General features: G+C 40.9%; 1 protein-coding gene across 1 annotated transcript in view; it reads left to right on the top strand.

Moving 5' to 3' along the window:
• The window catches only part of LOC110020758 (phospholipid-transporting ATPase 3), an 86,595-nt gene that overhangs the window by 16,553 nt on the left and 55,010 nt on the right, over positions 1–15,032 (top strand). The window contains exons 6-7 of the mRNA XM_020718971.1: positions 2,029–2,106; positions 2,194–2,290. Coding sequence (XP_020574630.1) covers positions 2,029–2,106; positions 2,194–2,290 — 175 coding nt within the window. The remainder of the gene's footprint in view (positions 1–2,028; positions 2,107–2,193; positions 2,291–15,032) is intronic.

Below are 15,032 nucleotides of genomic sequence, written 5' to 3'. Positions count from 1 at the left end.
CTCTGCTCAAGTGTGTTGGCTTTTTTCCATATATGTACATGCTCACTTTTGCAACATGAGATCTAGAGGGGATTTTTTGACATCGTTGTGTTAAAATTTTGTTGAACTGGTTAAATTTACAAATTGCCATATTTATTTACAATATTACTCATTTGTCATGATTGGAGGTGTTAGCCAATTTTTTTTTCAACTACTTTTGGCAAGTGCATGTATACCTGTATGTGCTCAATTGCTCTTTTTTGCTATTGCAATGTATGATGACCCGAGTTTGCTTGGTTATGTATCCTCCGACAGTTTTTACTTGCTCCCTGATGGATAACTTACGCAAGAGATTTGCTTCTTCAACTTGCAGTAACTTGTTCACTCTGTTATCCCTTTTCTATCCCAGGCGGGCCAAAATATCAGCAAATATGGATTGAAACCATATTGTCAATTCACATGAGCTTGTTTGAGTATAAGAAAAATGATTTCTAGCTGAATACAACTGATACGTGTAAATCAGACTTTTGTCCAATGATCATAATTATTTAATTCTTTACAAGATTTAATGTAACTTTACAGGGTATCTTATTGCTTGAGGCGGGAGAGAGATTCCTATATTTCTTTGTATGAAGGTGCACCAAACTTGTTGCATTTATGGATGCAGGTGCCGCCAACACTGATTGATTGGAGAAGTTGCAATATATTAAGCATTATTATACTTAAGTAGACACACTTTCTATGTATGAATGAAACTTTGTTCAAAACAATGGAAATTACATTTAACCATACAAAATTATCTTTATATTGGAGATCCATGATTGTATGTTAATACTAAGATTGGCAGGGAACTCTTTGTTCCAAATGAGAATTAAGTCCCTTATTTTTAATGAGGACTTGGGCTTAGGATAGGTTATCATAGTTCATGGTGCCTGAGATTTGGGAGATGACAATATTAGAAGATTGTGATCCTTCTGTAAAACTAGCTTCTTGCCGTATGCAGGAAGACAACAGCTGAAAATAGATGGAGGGAATCCAGAGAAAGATGACCTGTGTGCTTACTTTAGGTATCTGAAACAGTGGAAATGATTGATTGGATTAATTGTTATGTAAAGTTTAAATGTGGCTAATTTTTATGAAAAATATAAATTTGATAAATGTTGAGTGAATATAAAATATATCCGATACACCAGTATGGTGGGATTGCCTACTCTTTGGGTATTTAGTACCAATTAACTTTTTCTAGACTGTGAGCTACTTTTTGAAAAAAACCTATAATAAACGAACGCCTTATGAACAACATGTTTTCTTCCCTGAATAACTTGTTGCAGGCATGGATACCAGTACTTCTTTTGAGTTGCAGTTTTAGCTTCCAATTTGTGGTTCTGATTATTAGCGGCTGCTATTGTGCTTGTTACGTGTTTTCTAGGTTTTTTTAGTTGATTGAAGGCCCATCTCTGCTTAGCGAGAAAGCTTAAACATAAATGAGAATGAAGTTTTTAAAACAAGCAGAAACTTTAACAATAGTTTCGCGTTGTGTCTGGAGGAAAAGTGCAGTCTCAGCTCTGAATTTTTCTTCTTCAATTACCTTTTGTGTACGCATTTGTGTGTTCTTCCGTCCTTGGTTCTTGAAGATTCATCTCTCTATTCATGTAGCCTGGAAAAATAGGAAGAAAAACTCTATGATTTAATTTCTTCTGTATGTATAACTTACTAGATTTCTCCCAAGCCAAGTGTTGAGATTTTGTTAGAACCTAGAATCTCAAATTTCAGTGAAGGGCTGGGAATTGTTCTGAACTAAATCAATGCATATTTGATATCTTATTTAGCAAATTGGTGCTTCTCCATGCAAGTGACAGTTTTCTCCTTTCTGCATGAAAAGTATGCATTAAAAGATAGAAGGTTAAATTTATTTCAGTAGCACATCTGCTATTATAGTTAAATTGACAACAGTAATTATACTTTTTTTTTTTGTTTTTGTTTTTTTAATCAAAGATTCTTTCATATTTCAGTAGTTCAAAGTGTGATGGTTTTGTATGCTTCATGCAGGTTAAACAGGATACATTTTTCCCTGCTGATTTACTGTTCCTTGCCAGTACTAATCCTGATGGTGTCTGTTACATTGAGGTTTTGATTCGCCTCTTGAAATTGAATCAGTGTGGATGTTAAAATCTTTTCCTTCTCCCTCCATTTTGAGTAAGAATTTATTTACAGACTTCAAATCTTGATGGTGAGACAAACTTGAAAATTAGAAAAGCACTGGAGAAGACCTGGGATCACCTACTTCCTGAGAAAGCTTCTGAATTCAAAGGTTTAATTTTGATAAAGAAATGATTGTCAGTGCTCCACCTTTTCTTTTAAACAATCTGCCATTTATACTCGTTATACACGGAGCATGCAATGAATATTATCTAATTGGTAAAGTAAGATTTCTTAACTGGGAAATCATTGTCTTGCGAACCTTAAAATTGAATATGTAACTATTTTTGTCATTTGTTAATATAAATGGAAGGTACTGCTTCTCTTAACCACCTTTTACTCCCATTTGATGTGTAAATCATCCTAAAATATTAAAGTATTGGATTGCTTTTTGATTTTAGATGCAGAAACACTGGTTGTCTAGCAACTTTACTGTTAGCCTGACCAATTAAATTTTGCTAAAACTGATACCTTTTTTGTCTTTTTCATAGACATTTGACTTTGCATTACCCGTTTATGCAGTTGCACTTTGATTTATGTAAAGATTAATTTTACCTCTTGATGCATGATATTGTCGTTGTCATTTTTAAGGTTGGAGTTCTAACTTGACAAAGTATATTATTACACTTTAGGTTTTGTATTTTTTTTAGTTGTCGTTTTTTACTTGAATAGCTTTACTTGACAGGCCTTTATCGTCATTCAGCTTTTTTTGCATGTTTTCCTTTATTTTATTCTTGTTTTATCAGTTTGGCATTGACAAGCCTCAGGTTTGGTCTTGGGTGAGCATGTTGAAGCTTTTCTGGTAAAGATGATGTTTGATCTGGTCTGGTGACCTCTAATTTTTCAAGCACGTTCAGTGATATTTGGCTGGTCTAGTCATGGTCTATTGACCGACCAGTTATGTATTTCTTTTAATATCATTATGTATGTGATACCGGAAGTAATAGGGAAAAAAGTAGAAACACAAAAGCACACTTTCTTAATAGGACAATAGTTCTACAACACAACACAACAGAAAAAAAACAACACTGACATATGCAACATAAGCAACACTCTAAGGGATTTTTTAAGGGTGATGGAGGTCGGCTAGGTGGATTGGGATAGTTGGCAATGGTGGTTGCAACCAAGGAATACTGATGTCAGCGAATGGGATGTGCAGAATTGTAGGGTCAACAAATATGGAGGGATGTAGGTGACTGACGACAGCGGAGGGGTGGTTGGAAGGTGCTAGACAACAAGGTAAATGCAGGAGATGGAGCGACGAGGCTGGGGAAGGGGATTAGGAATGATCTGCGGCTATGAGGAATGAGGAGGAGGGCTAAATAGCCAAAAGGGAGGTAGATACATGCCACTTTGGAGTAGGATATAACTGTAGCATCACTACATCTTCTAATATCACAAAGGGGAAAATGACTTCATACAAGAATCTAAAATCAACACACAACAAAAACTAGCCCTAAACTCTGAATACCGAGCATATAAATAGACCAGCTAGATGGGAAACAAGAAAGGAAAGACAATGAGAGAGGAAGGAGGAGAAAATGGCAAGCGACAATGCTTCCTTCCCCAAATGTCGCTTGATCCGGGCGGGAGACACGAAAGGAAAGCCGACTGGTGCCACCTGATGTCCCTCACCCCTTCGGATGGCTGGACCTGGCTCCCTGAGTCGGTCCATATGCCAACCGATTTAACTTGTTGGCGTTGTTTCCCATATCTGTGCGGGAAACACTCGCACCCACGTCAGTCTCTCGGGGTTGGGGGAGCTTTGAATTCATTTGTCGAAGCTTTAGGCTTCTCAAACTACTGTGTCAGGTCGGCGACGTTGAGCGTGATTGAGACATTGTAGCCCCCCGACAGGTCGACCCTCTAGGCGTTGTTGTTCCAAAGCAAGTTTTGGTTGGGTAGGTATCTGTCCACCTTTGGCACACCCTGGGCTGGAACAATAGTAACACGAGTATTCTCACGGTACAGGTATCGAGCCATTCCAGAGGTAACCTGCTTCTTCCACTCATCATATTTGGTTGAGTGCAGTTGAGGCACCGGTATGTGAGGAGAGATTAATTCGGGGGTGAAATTTGTGCTCTCGCCAGCACCCACTCAGAAGAGACTTCTTTGTTACTAATAAGATCTGGATCTCATTGAAGAATATTCGTCCCCATCAAACTCCTTCGACCCATTACAAAGATAGGGTTCATCTCTTATGTTTGGACATCTGACGAGGGGTGCCATGCGAAATAGGAAATAACCTCTGAATAATTCCACTTGAAATTTATGGCATGTTGGACCTTACAGAATGACTCCACTTCTGACATGTTGCACCTCCCTCTGTAAGAGTAACTCAGGAAGGGGTCTATACATCTGAAAAATTTGCAATGCTCTGATCTATGGTGGCTCTCTATCTATCGTCGATTCCTCAAATGCATGCACCTTTTGGACATCCCAAGTCAGTCCGGCTGATGTTCCTTTCACCGTCTGTGAAACAATAGTTTGAGGTACCGCCACTTCATACTCTGCATGAATGCCAATTACATCATGGTCACTACCTTCTTGAACAACTACTGTTACCTCAGCTGGAATCTCTATCTTGGGATCAACTGTAATTGGTGGCGTCTTTTCTTTATTAGCTGACAATTGTGGATCCTCTTTGAAGACAACTTTTTCTGGATCGCTGTTTATCTCTTCAACTGGGAGCTGATCCTCCTCGTTTATGTTCTCACCGTCTTCAAGCGTGTGTTATCTTTACCAAACTTTTCAATGACGTCTTGGTCATTGAAGTAGATCTCTCCCTGGTTGTGCATTCTGCTTCAACGTATCCAAATTCGTGGCACTTGCCACTCATTTTCTTGCTGTGACATACTTGCGGATTGGTTTCGCTGAATAGTAGCCAGGGGTCGCTTGGTGTTGCGGTTTTTCCATTTCAAAAGCTAGGATCTATAACTTTTAGCAGTAGTAAGTTGGTAGGAACTGACACTGTGTTCTTCGCTTCATCTTCACATCTTCTCGTTCCCCCCTTCTACCTTTCGAATTACGATCGATGGCAGCCTCCCATTTGATTTCATATTCCATTTCCGTAATCCACGCCGAAGTTGGCGGTTCTCTCGTCGTATGTCCTCTCGAGTAGGCTCGGACATGTAATGTCATGGTTAAGGTTTAGGGTTGGGAGGTGAAAGATGTTCTATGGGACTAATTGAATGTGTAGAAAGTTTGATTTGGGATTGCTGATTTTAAAAATCAGCAAAGAGAATTTAGGGTTTGGTTTTGGAATGGGTGATTCAGGGTAAGAAAGAAAATTTTCCGGTGGAAGGTAGTGCGGATGTTAGGAAACTTAAAAAAAGGATTAGGTTAGGCTAGCTCTAATACCAAATGATATCAGTTCTAATAGGGAAAAAAGTAGAAACACAAAAACACACTTTATTAATAGGAAAATAGGTTTACAATAGAAAATAACAACACCGACATACACGACACAAGCAACACCTCTAAGGAGTATTCTGAGGGTGGTGAAAGTTGGATAGGTGGATTGGGATGATTGGCAATAGTGGTGGCAGCGAGCGACGTAGGAGGTGGGCGGGGGGGGGGGGGGGGGGGGGGGTGTAGAATTGTAGGGACAACAAGTATGGAGGGCCGGAGGTGACCAAAGACAGGCCGAGGGGTGGCTGGAAGGTTCTGGACAGCGATGTAAGTGCAGGAGATGGAGCGGCAAAGGCTGCAAAAGGGAATTAGGAATGACCCACGGCTATGGGGAAGGAGGAGAGATGGATAGCCAAAAGGGAGGAAGATACACACCACCTTGGAGCAGGTTGCAACCGGAGCACTACCATTTCTTCTTATACAACCCACAAAAGGGAAAAAACTTGCACACTGGAATCTGAAATCAACACACAACAAAAACTAGCCCTAAACTCAGAAAAAAAAAAACATATAAATAGACCTAGCTAGGTGGGAAACAATAAAGGAAAGACGACGAGAAAGGAAGGAGAAAAGGGCAGGCGACGATGCTGCCTTCCCCAAATGTCGCTCAATCCGGGCTGGAGACACGAAAGGAAAGCTGCCTAGTGCTGCCTGATGCTGCTTGTTGCTGCTCGCCCCTTTGGATAGCAGGACCGGGCTCCCTCAACCGGTTCCTATGCCAGCCGGTTCAAACCGGCTGGCGTTGCTCTCTTCATCCGTGCGGGAAACACCAACACCCGCATCAGTATGAGTCTTATTTTTTCTTACCTAAATTGTTTTGTTTACACGATATTTGTAATGTATCATTAACGTCACCAACTTAGCTGAATTGTTGGCTTTTGAAACCCTATTTCCTGTTGGGAGTTAATAAGGCTGGTTCAGCTTATAGACCTTTAGAACAATGTTTAACCACGCTATCTTGGGCTGATCAGTTCTTCATAATCCTTTGACACATTCAAGACATGGCTGGGAGAACGTTGTGATATCTTTTGCAAAGTTTGCCTAGGCCTGCATTCATGTTGGATGGCCAGGATTATTGAAGAATATGCCGGTTAGAATGAATATTCCTTTCACATACCATCCATAAATTAAGCTTTATTTTCTGTAATACTTGTGACGATGTTTTTTTGGAGTTGGAAGTTTAAGCGTTTATTTAGGTTTGGTACAACACAGAATTGGTTTGTTCTTATTTTGGTGTGCCGATGGCCTTTTGATATTTTTATTGAAAATTTAGAGAAGGATGTGTTTGATGATGGCTGCTGGGTAAAAGGCATGAGGGAAAAAAGGATAAGAGAGAACTTGAGAGTAGCTATTTGCACTCTTGTTGCCATTTGCTTTGCTTTGGCTTCTCTGCATTTCTAGCCTGTTGTCCCTTCAGCTGAGTTCTTTATTGAGTTTTATTATGATCTGATGTTGTATTAAAAAGTCCTAATTGAAATCATTATTTGAGTTTATGCAATTGGTTTAATTTAGTCAATATTTAACATTAGGCGTCTTTCATGAACTTGCTATATTGATGGATAATAGGAAATGGAATTGTCGATTCAAGGGAAAAACGATAAAGCGTGTAGACACATTTTGTCCTTTCCCGGATCAAATATAATTGACCTTCATGGCTCTGTTTGTTAAATGAAGACAAATTAGTGTAGATATGCACAAAGTACAGTCTTTTTTGAAGAGTCGTGAGCACCATTATGAACTTATATTACAACCAAGCGTACAGTTTTCATCATGCATAATAATATTCACTTGAAAAGTCAAGACTTAATTTGTGCGTATGCTTAACAAAATAAAGGTTATGTGATGCAATAATCAAGGATGGTAGAACAATTAAATCTTTAGAATTAAATTCTATTAGTTGCTGCAATTCCTCGTATATAGGTTGTAAAAAATAAATTTTGATTCAATTTTAGTTTTTAGGCTTTGATTGACCTATAAGACAATACATTATGTTTTATGTTAAAAATTTTTTTTATGTGTAAATTCAAATTTTTATCGCAAAGATGCTTACTATATTCAAATTTCTTAAACTTGTGCACTAATTATTTAGAAATTTTGTTCGTTGCCTTGAAGACGCGTTGCACCGTTATTCCTTGGATTTTATAGCAATATGGCACATCATTGGAAAATTCCTCTTCTAAATCCTCCAAGGTTTTGATGTAGGTGTATCTCTTATATGAGTTGGGTTTTTAAGGGGGCACTGAGTTAGGAAGCACTCCATAGGAGGCCTCTTTCGAATGGTTGATATTGAGAATTGCTCAGCCTAACACATATTTCATTCTAGATTTAGTGCCTCCAAATGAATTTGTTTATCTAATGTGCCCTGCCAAGTACTAAGAGTGGAAGAGACAAATTTTAGATTTAATGGCTTTAATGTTACTTTATGAGAGTATACATCTATATACCGCTCTAGCTCAGCTTTTGCCAAAAGTGGATGGAGAGTTATTCTATCAAGATGTGTTTTGGCTTGACAGCGCCATGAGATTGACTTTCCGGGAATACACAACGTTTCTGCCAACTTACGCAGGGGCTATGGAGGACCGACCGGTCCGCAAAGGGAGGGGGGCCGCCGCTCCTCTCTTCCCCTTCTCTTTTCCCTTTCTTTTTCTCTCTTTTCTTTCTTTCCTTCATAGCACTTTCCTATTCTCAATTCTTTCATAAAATCTGAAATCCTGATTATATTTTATTCTTCTTTCTTATTCAATAATTTTCCTATTTTATGTACTTTTCAAAATCTGAATTTTGATTACTTTATTCACCCTTCCCTAAATTTAATTTTTTCCTCACTTTTTTTCGTCACCTAATTTTGAATTTTGATTTGATTCTTCTTTCTTATTTGAAGTATTGCCTAAAATAAAGTTCTAGTCTCAGAGGTTGATGTGCTTAGAGTTAGGGGTGGTGTTTTGGATATCTGAATTAATGTTTTAGCCTTGATATTTTCTCTTCGAGGGCTATATCAGATGTCGAGGTAGTGCTCCAGATGTCCCTGGTGATCGTCACCAAGGGTCCGAGTGGTGTTCCGACTATAGCTCGACCCCAACGATGCATTTATCTTACCATACTTTTGTTTCCCTGCTGTCATATCTGAATCCAGCAATCACAGCCCCCTCTTCCACTACTGTTAGCCACCTTTCTGCTTTGTCCAGCCACCGCTGTTGCCACCCTTGCTTCTTCCCTCAGGACTCCTTCCAGCTCCTCCCTGCCATTGGCCAGCCTCCAAGTAGCCTGCCAGCCTTGCTGCCCCCTCCGGTTCCTTCGCTGTAGACCACATCCACTGCTGTCATTCGCAGCGTTGCTCCAATAGTAGACCAACGAACCTTGTAGCTTCCCTGCAGGCCACAACCACCGTTGCCCTTCCGAGCTTTCCTCCAATTGCGGTGACGCCCCCACCCTCACTGATTTGCTTCCCATCCCCCTTCACAACAGCGAGATACCTCTCCGGCCTCCACCGCAGCGCCTGCCTTGCCCCATCGCTCGGGCTCCCTCCTGATCAATTGTGTCTTCTTTTGTTTAGTTTTTATTTGTAATCCTATATTTTACGCTTTATTTTGCGTGGTCTTTTTTCTTTTGAGTCTTCATTGTAAGCTTGTTTAAGTCATTAATAAAATAAAATTGTGTCGTGCATCGTGGCATCGTGGTTTGGGTTAACTCTGGTATCATTTTGTATCAGAGCTAACCTAACTCTAGCCCATCTTAGGGTTTTCTAGCGTCCGCCCCTGCGAAATCCACCATACCAATTTTTTTTTCTTTCATTTAGTTTTTCATTTTTTTGTTCCTTTTTGTTTTTCCTTTTACAGATTCCAAATCATCAAACATGCCACCAAGGAGATTAATGCCCGATCCTAACTGGGACGAGATACGACTAGAGCTTTGCCATCTTCAGCGGAGGTTTATGGACATCGAAGAGGAAATTCTAGTGGGAGGTTACCCCCGGCTGTGATCTGGAAGGTCGAAGGGAAGAATGAGAACATATGAAGATGAAACGGGAAACACAACGCCAATTCTTACCAACTTACTACCACAAAAAGTTGTAGACTCTAGTTTCAGAAGTGGAGAGACTGCATCTCCAAGCGACCCCATTGCTACTATCTAGAGAAAGAAATCTTCAAGTCTTTCACAGCCAGAAGATGTTGCAAGTGTCACATATTTGGATATGCTGAAGCAGAATCCCTAACATGGAAGTAATCTACCTCACCGAGCAGGGCGTCATCGAAAAGTTGGGTAAAGACACCGCAGACAGTGAAGGGTAGTTCGAACAAGAATTTTCATCCAATGACTTCTTCCTCCATGGAACTCCCTTGTTCGTGAATACATGCAATGCCTGATCAAAAGGAACATGCGTTTTTTTATGAGATTGTGGTTCCTGCTCCCCTAGAAGATGGAGAACTTTTTGTTGAGAAATATAAAAATCATGTAGAACAGAAGATGCCAGAATTTAAAATTTCAGTGGATTCTCTTAGTAACGAGTAATTGTTAGCATGACAGGCAACTACACTTTCAACCCTCACCCCTAGTGTTCCATATGAAGAGAGTAGTGTGAAGCTCTTGTTATGGAAACACAACAGAAGATGTTAGTTCTCCAAAACTTCAAGTGTCAATGGGAAGACCCGAAAGATAATAAGAATCACCCATCAACCAAACTCTTGCAAATCCTCATTCTCGCAGAGGCCTAACTTGTCATAAATGAGAAGCATATGAGATCTTTGTTCGAAATTTAGCTCGGGAGAACCTACGTTGTGGTGCACTTCCGGCTCAGATTATGCTAAACCAGAATATATCGATAGGGAGGTATGCTTGCACATGAGAAAAGCTCCTCAGATGCTTTGGTAGATGGTGCAGTCGCCAGTGGGATACAGGGGTGGCTGATAACGACATGAAAGCTTCGACCTATGACGTCGAAGCTCCCTCAACCCCGGGAGACTGAAGCGGCGGCTATGGAGGACCGACCGGTCCTTAAAGGGAGGGGGGGCTGCCGCTCATCTCATTCCCTTCTCTTTTTCCTTTTCTCTTTCCTTCCTAGCACTTTCCTATTTTAAATTCTTTCCTTAAATCTCAAATTCTGATTATATTTTATTCTTCTTTTTTATTTTAAAACATTTCTTATTTTATGTCCATTCCAAACATGAATTTTGATTACTTTATTTACCCTTCCCTAAATTTAATTTTTCATCACTTTATTTTCTTATCTAAATCTGAAATTTTGATTTGATTCTTCTTTCTTTTTTTAAGTATTGAATAAAATAAAGTTTTAGCCTCATTATAAATAGAGGATGATGTGCTTCGAGTTAGGAGTCCTGTTTTTTATATCTAAATTCAGGTTTTAGCCTTAATATTTTTTCTTCGAGGGCTATATCCGAGTTCGAGAGAATGCTCCGGCTGTCCTCGTCCGAGGTGGTGATCATTTCTAAGGATCTGAGTGGTGCTCCGGCTGTAGCTCAACCCCAAGTAGGCATTTATCTTAACATACTTATGTTTCCCCACTGTCATTTCAAAAACCTACCATTGCAACCCCCTATTCTTCTACTTCCAGCCACTTTCCTGCTCCCGTCCAACCATTGCAACCCCTTTTCCACTGCTGCCAGCCCTGCTCCTTCCCTCAGGATTTCTTCTAGCTGCAGTCTTTCTCGTTAACCACCTACCAACAATCCTTCTAGCTCCTCCCTGCCCCTGGTCGGCCCTTCTAGCAGCCTGTCAGCCTTGTTGTCTCCCCTTTGGTTCCTTCCCTGTACAGCACAACCACCGTTGTCCATGACAGCGTCGCTCCAACAACAGACCAACAAACTTTCCCTGCAGCTTCCTTGCAGGCCACATCCATCGGTACCCTTCCAAGATTCCTCCAACCGCAGTTCGACATCCCTTCTCTCGCTGATTTGCTGCCATCCCTTTTACAATAGCTAGACACCTCTCTGGCGTTCATCGCAGCCGCCTGCCTTGCACCACTGCTTGGGCTTCCTCCTCGTCAAGCTTGTTATGTCTTCTTTTGTCGAGTCTTTATTTGTAATCCTTTATTTTATGCTTTTGTTTTATGTGCTACCTTTTTTTCTTTTGAGTCTTCATTATAATTTTGTTTTAGTCATTAATAAAATTGTGTATTGCATCATGATTTGGGTTAATTCTGGTATCATTTGGTATCGGAGCTAGCCCAACTCTAGTCGCATCCCAGGGTTTTTTATTGTCCGTTCCTACCCAATCCACTACAATTTTTTTTCTTTCATTTCTTTTTTTCGTTCTTAGTTCCTTCTTTTTTTTTTCCTTTCACAGATTTCAAATCATCATACATGCCACTAAGGAGATCAATGTCCGAGCCTACCCAGGACAAGATACAGCGAGAGCTCTGCCATCTTCAATGGATGCTTATGGATATCGAAGAGGAAATCTAGCGGGAGGTTATCGTCGATCGCGATCTGGAAGGTCGAAGGGAAGAATAAAAATATATGAAGATGAAGAGGGAAACCTAACGTCGGTTTCTACCAATTCATTACCACTAAAGGTTGCAGGCTCTATCTTCCGAAGAGGAGAGATTGCATCACCAAGAAGCCTCTGTTGTTACTATCCAACAAAACCAATCTGCAACTTTGTCACGGTCAGAAGATGTTGCAAGTGCCACAGATTTGGACATGTTGAAGCAGAATGCCTACCAGGCTACTTCACCGAGCAAGGTGTTTTCGAAAAGTTTGGTAAAAACACCGTAGGTATTGAAGAGCAGTTTAAACGAGAATTTTCATCCGATGACTTCTTCCCTCATGGAACTCCCATGTTTGTGGATGCATCCAATGTCTTTCCCTCATGTGATGAGACGGAACATGCGGCTTTTAATAAGATTGTGCTTCCTTCCTGATCTCCTAGAAGATGAACATTTTGTTGAGACATAGAAAAACATGTAGACCAAAAGATGTTATAATTTAAAATTTCAGTGGACGGTCTTCGTAACAACGAACTGATAGCATCACAGGCGACTACGCTTCCAACCCTCACCCTCAGTGTTCCATATGAAGAAACGAAAGGTCGGTGTGAAGCTCTTGTTATTAGAACACAACAAAAGATGTCAGTTCTCTAAAACTTCAAGAGTCAAAGGGAAAGCCCGAAAAATAATAAGAATCATCCATCAACCAAAATCTTACAAATCCCCAACCTCGTTTAGGCCCAACTTGTCATAGATGAGAAACATATGAGATATTTACTTGTTCAGACTTTAGCTCTAAAAAACCTACGTGGTGGTGCACCTCCGGCTCAGATTATGACAAACCAAAATGAATCGATTGGGAGGTATGCTCGCATGTGGGAGAAGCTCCTCAGATGCTTTGGTAGTCGATGCAGTCCCCAGTGGGATCCAGGGGTGGATGACAACGACACAGAAGTTTCGACCTATGACGTCGAAGCTCTCCCCCGAGAGATTGATGCTGGGGTAATGGAGGACCAACCGATCTTCATAGGGAGGGGGTTGCCTCTCCTCTCTTCCCCTTCTCTTTTCCCTTTCCTTTCCTCTTTTACCTTTCTTTTCTTCCAAGCACTTTCCTATTTTATATTCTTTCCTAAAATCTGAAATCCTGATTATATTTTATTCTCATTTCTTATTTAAAGCCTTTCCTATTTTAAGTCCTTTCCAAAATCAGAATTTTGATTACTTTATTTACCCTTTCCTAAATTTAATTTTCCCTCACTTTATTTCCTTACATAAATCTGAAATCTTGATTTGATTCTTTTTTCTTATTTTAAGTATTGCCTAAAATAAAGTCCTAGCCTCATTATTAGAGTTAAGGATGTTGTTTTTGATATCTGAATTTAAGTTTTAGCCATGATATTTACCTTTCGAGGCCTATATCTGAAGCCTTGATAGTCCTTCGATTGTCCCTCGCCCGAGGTGGTGACCGTCTCCAAGGTTTCAAGTGGTGTTCCAGCTGTTTTTCAACCCCGGCGAGACATTTATCTTACCGTACTTCCATGTCCTTGTTGCCATTTCAGAATCCAGCCATCGTAGCCCCCTCTTCCACAGCTGCCAACCACCTTTCTGCTCCCGTACAGCCACCGCAGCCCCCTCTTCCACTCCCTCCCTTAGGACTCCTTCCAGCCGCTGCCTTCCTTGTTAACCACCGACCAAGAAACCTTCAACTCCTCCCTACCTCTGACAGACTCTCCCAGCAGCCCGCTGGCCTTGCTGCATCTCTGATTCCTTCCCTGCAGACCACAACTACCGCTATCCTTGACAGCGTTGCTCGAACAACATACCAAAAAACTCTCCCTGCAACTTACTTGCAAATCACAACCACTGGTGCCCTTCCAAGCTTCCTCCAACTACGGTTTGACGCCCCTACCCTTGCTGATTTGCTACCCATGCCTTTCACAGCAGCGAGGCACCTCTCCGGCCTTCACCGCAACCGTTAGACTTGCACCACAGCTCGAGCTCTCTCCTCGTCAAGTTTGTTGTATCTTCTTTTGTCCAGACTTTAGTTGTAATCATTTGTTTTACGCTTTTGTTTTGAGTGTTGTTTTTCTTTCTTCTGAGTCTTTATTGTAACCTTGTTTAAGTCATTAATAAAATTGTATCGTGCTTTGTGGTTTGGGTTAAATCCGGTATCACAACTTTAGCGTGGTTGATTTGATGTTTTATTGTGAGAAGGCAAAAGCTTCCACAGATGAGGTTGAAACTTCCCCAAACCTAGTAGACTGACGTGAGCATCTACTGCTTATAGAACGGATGCTGGAATTTTTGCGACAGAAGCAGCGTGCCACTACTTACCTGGACCAAACTGGTTCAGGTTTTTTTTTTCATTCTGAGGAGTTGGTCGGTTCTCCTGGGTTACTCTTAGTTATCATATTATTATATATTGATTTTTCTATGAATTTAGGGTTAGTTTTGGTGTACTTTTTGTCGCGATAGCCGTCGACGTCTCCCTTGCTCTCTTTGAGGTATGTATCCAAGGGTCGAGTAGTGCTTCGACTGTATCTCACTCCCAAGTTGGTGTTTATTCTTCCTTGAAATTTTCGCATCTATCCTGGCGTACTATCACGTATCATTCTTTTGCTGCATCTGCCCAGAATAGCCATTTCGGCTGTTTTTCTACTGTTCTAGCAGTCGTCTCCGCCTTACCCTCCCTCTTTGTTACTACTGCTGCTCCAGGCCTTTTGCTTTGTTGTCACCTTTGTTCCAGCCCCTCCTTTTTTGTTTTCTGCAGTAGTCATCCTTCCTTGCCACCCCTTCTTCCGTTGTTATCTCCTTGTTGTCTGAGTCGTCTTTGCCTGTTGCAGGTTTTTTTTCAGCCCGCTGCCTTCCCAGCTTCCCTTACCATCATCGGTTGCTATCTACCCGCCGCCAGGCCACCCCATCCCTATTGCCATCCATAAACCGCAATACCAAACCCCCCTTGTCACTCCTGCCGACCACTACCGCCCTTAGATTGGACTCC

This window comes from Phalaenopsis equestris, unplaced genomic scaffold (genome assembly GCF_001263595.1).
Source record: "Phalaenopsis equestris unplaced genomic scaffold, ASM126359v1 Scaffold000107, whole genome shotgun sequence".
Lineage (NCBI taxonomy): Eukaryota > Viridiplantae > Streptophyta > Magnoliopsida > Asparagales > Orchidaceae > Phalaenopsis > Phalaenopsis equestris.
The sequence above is the reverse complement of the archived record's forward strand: the minus strand, read 5'-3'. Positions and strand labels throughout refer to the sequence as shown.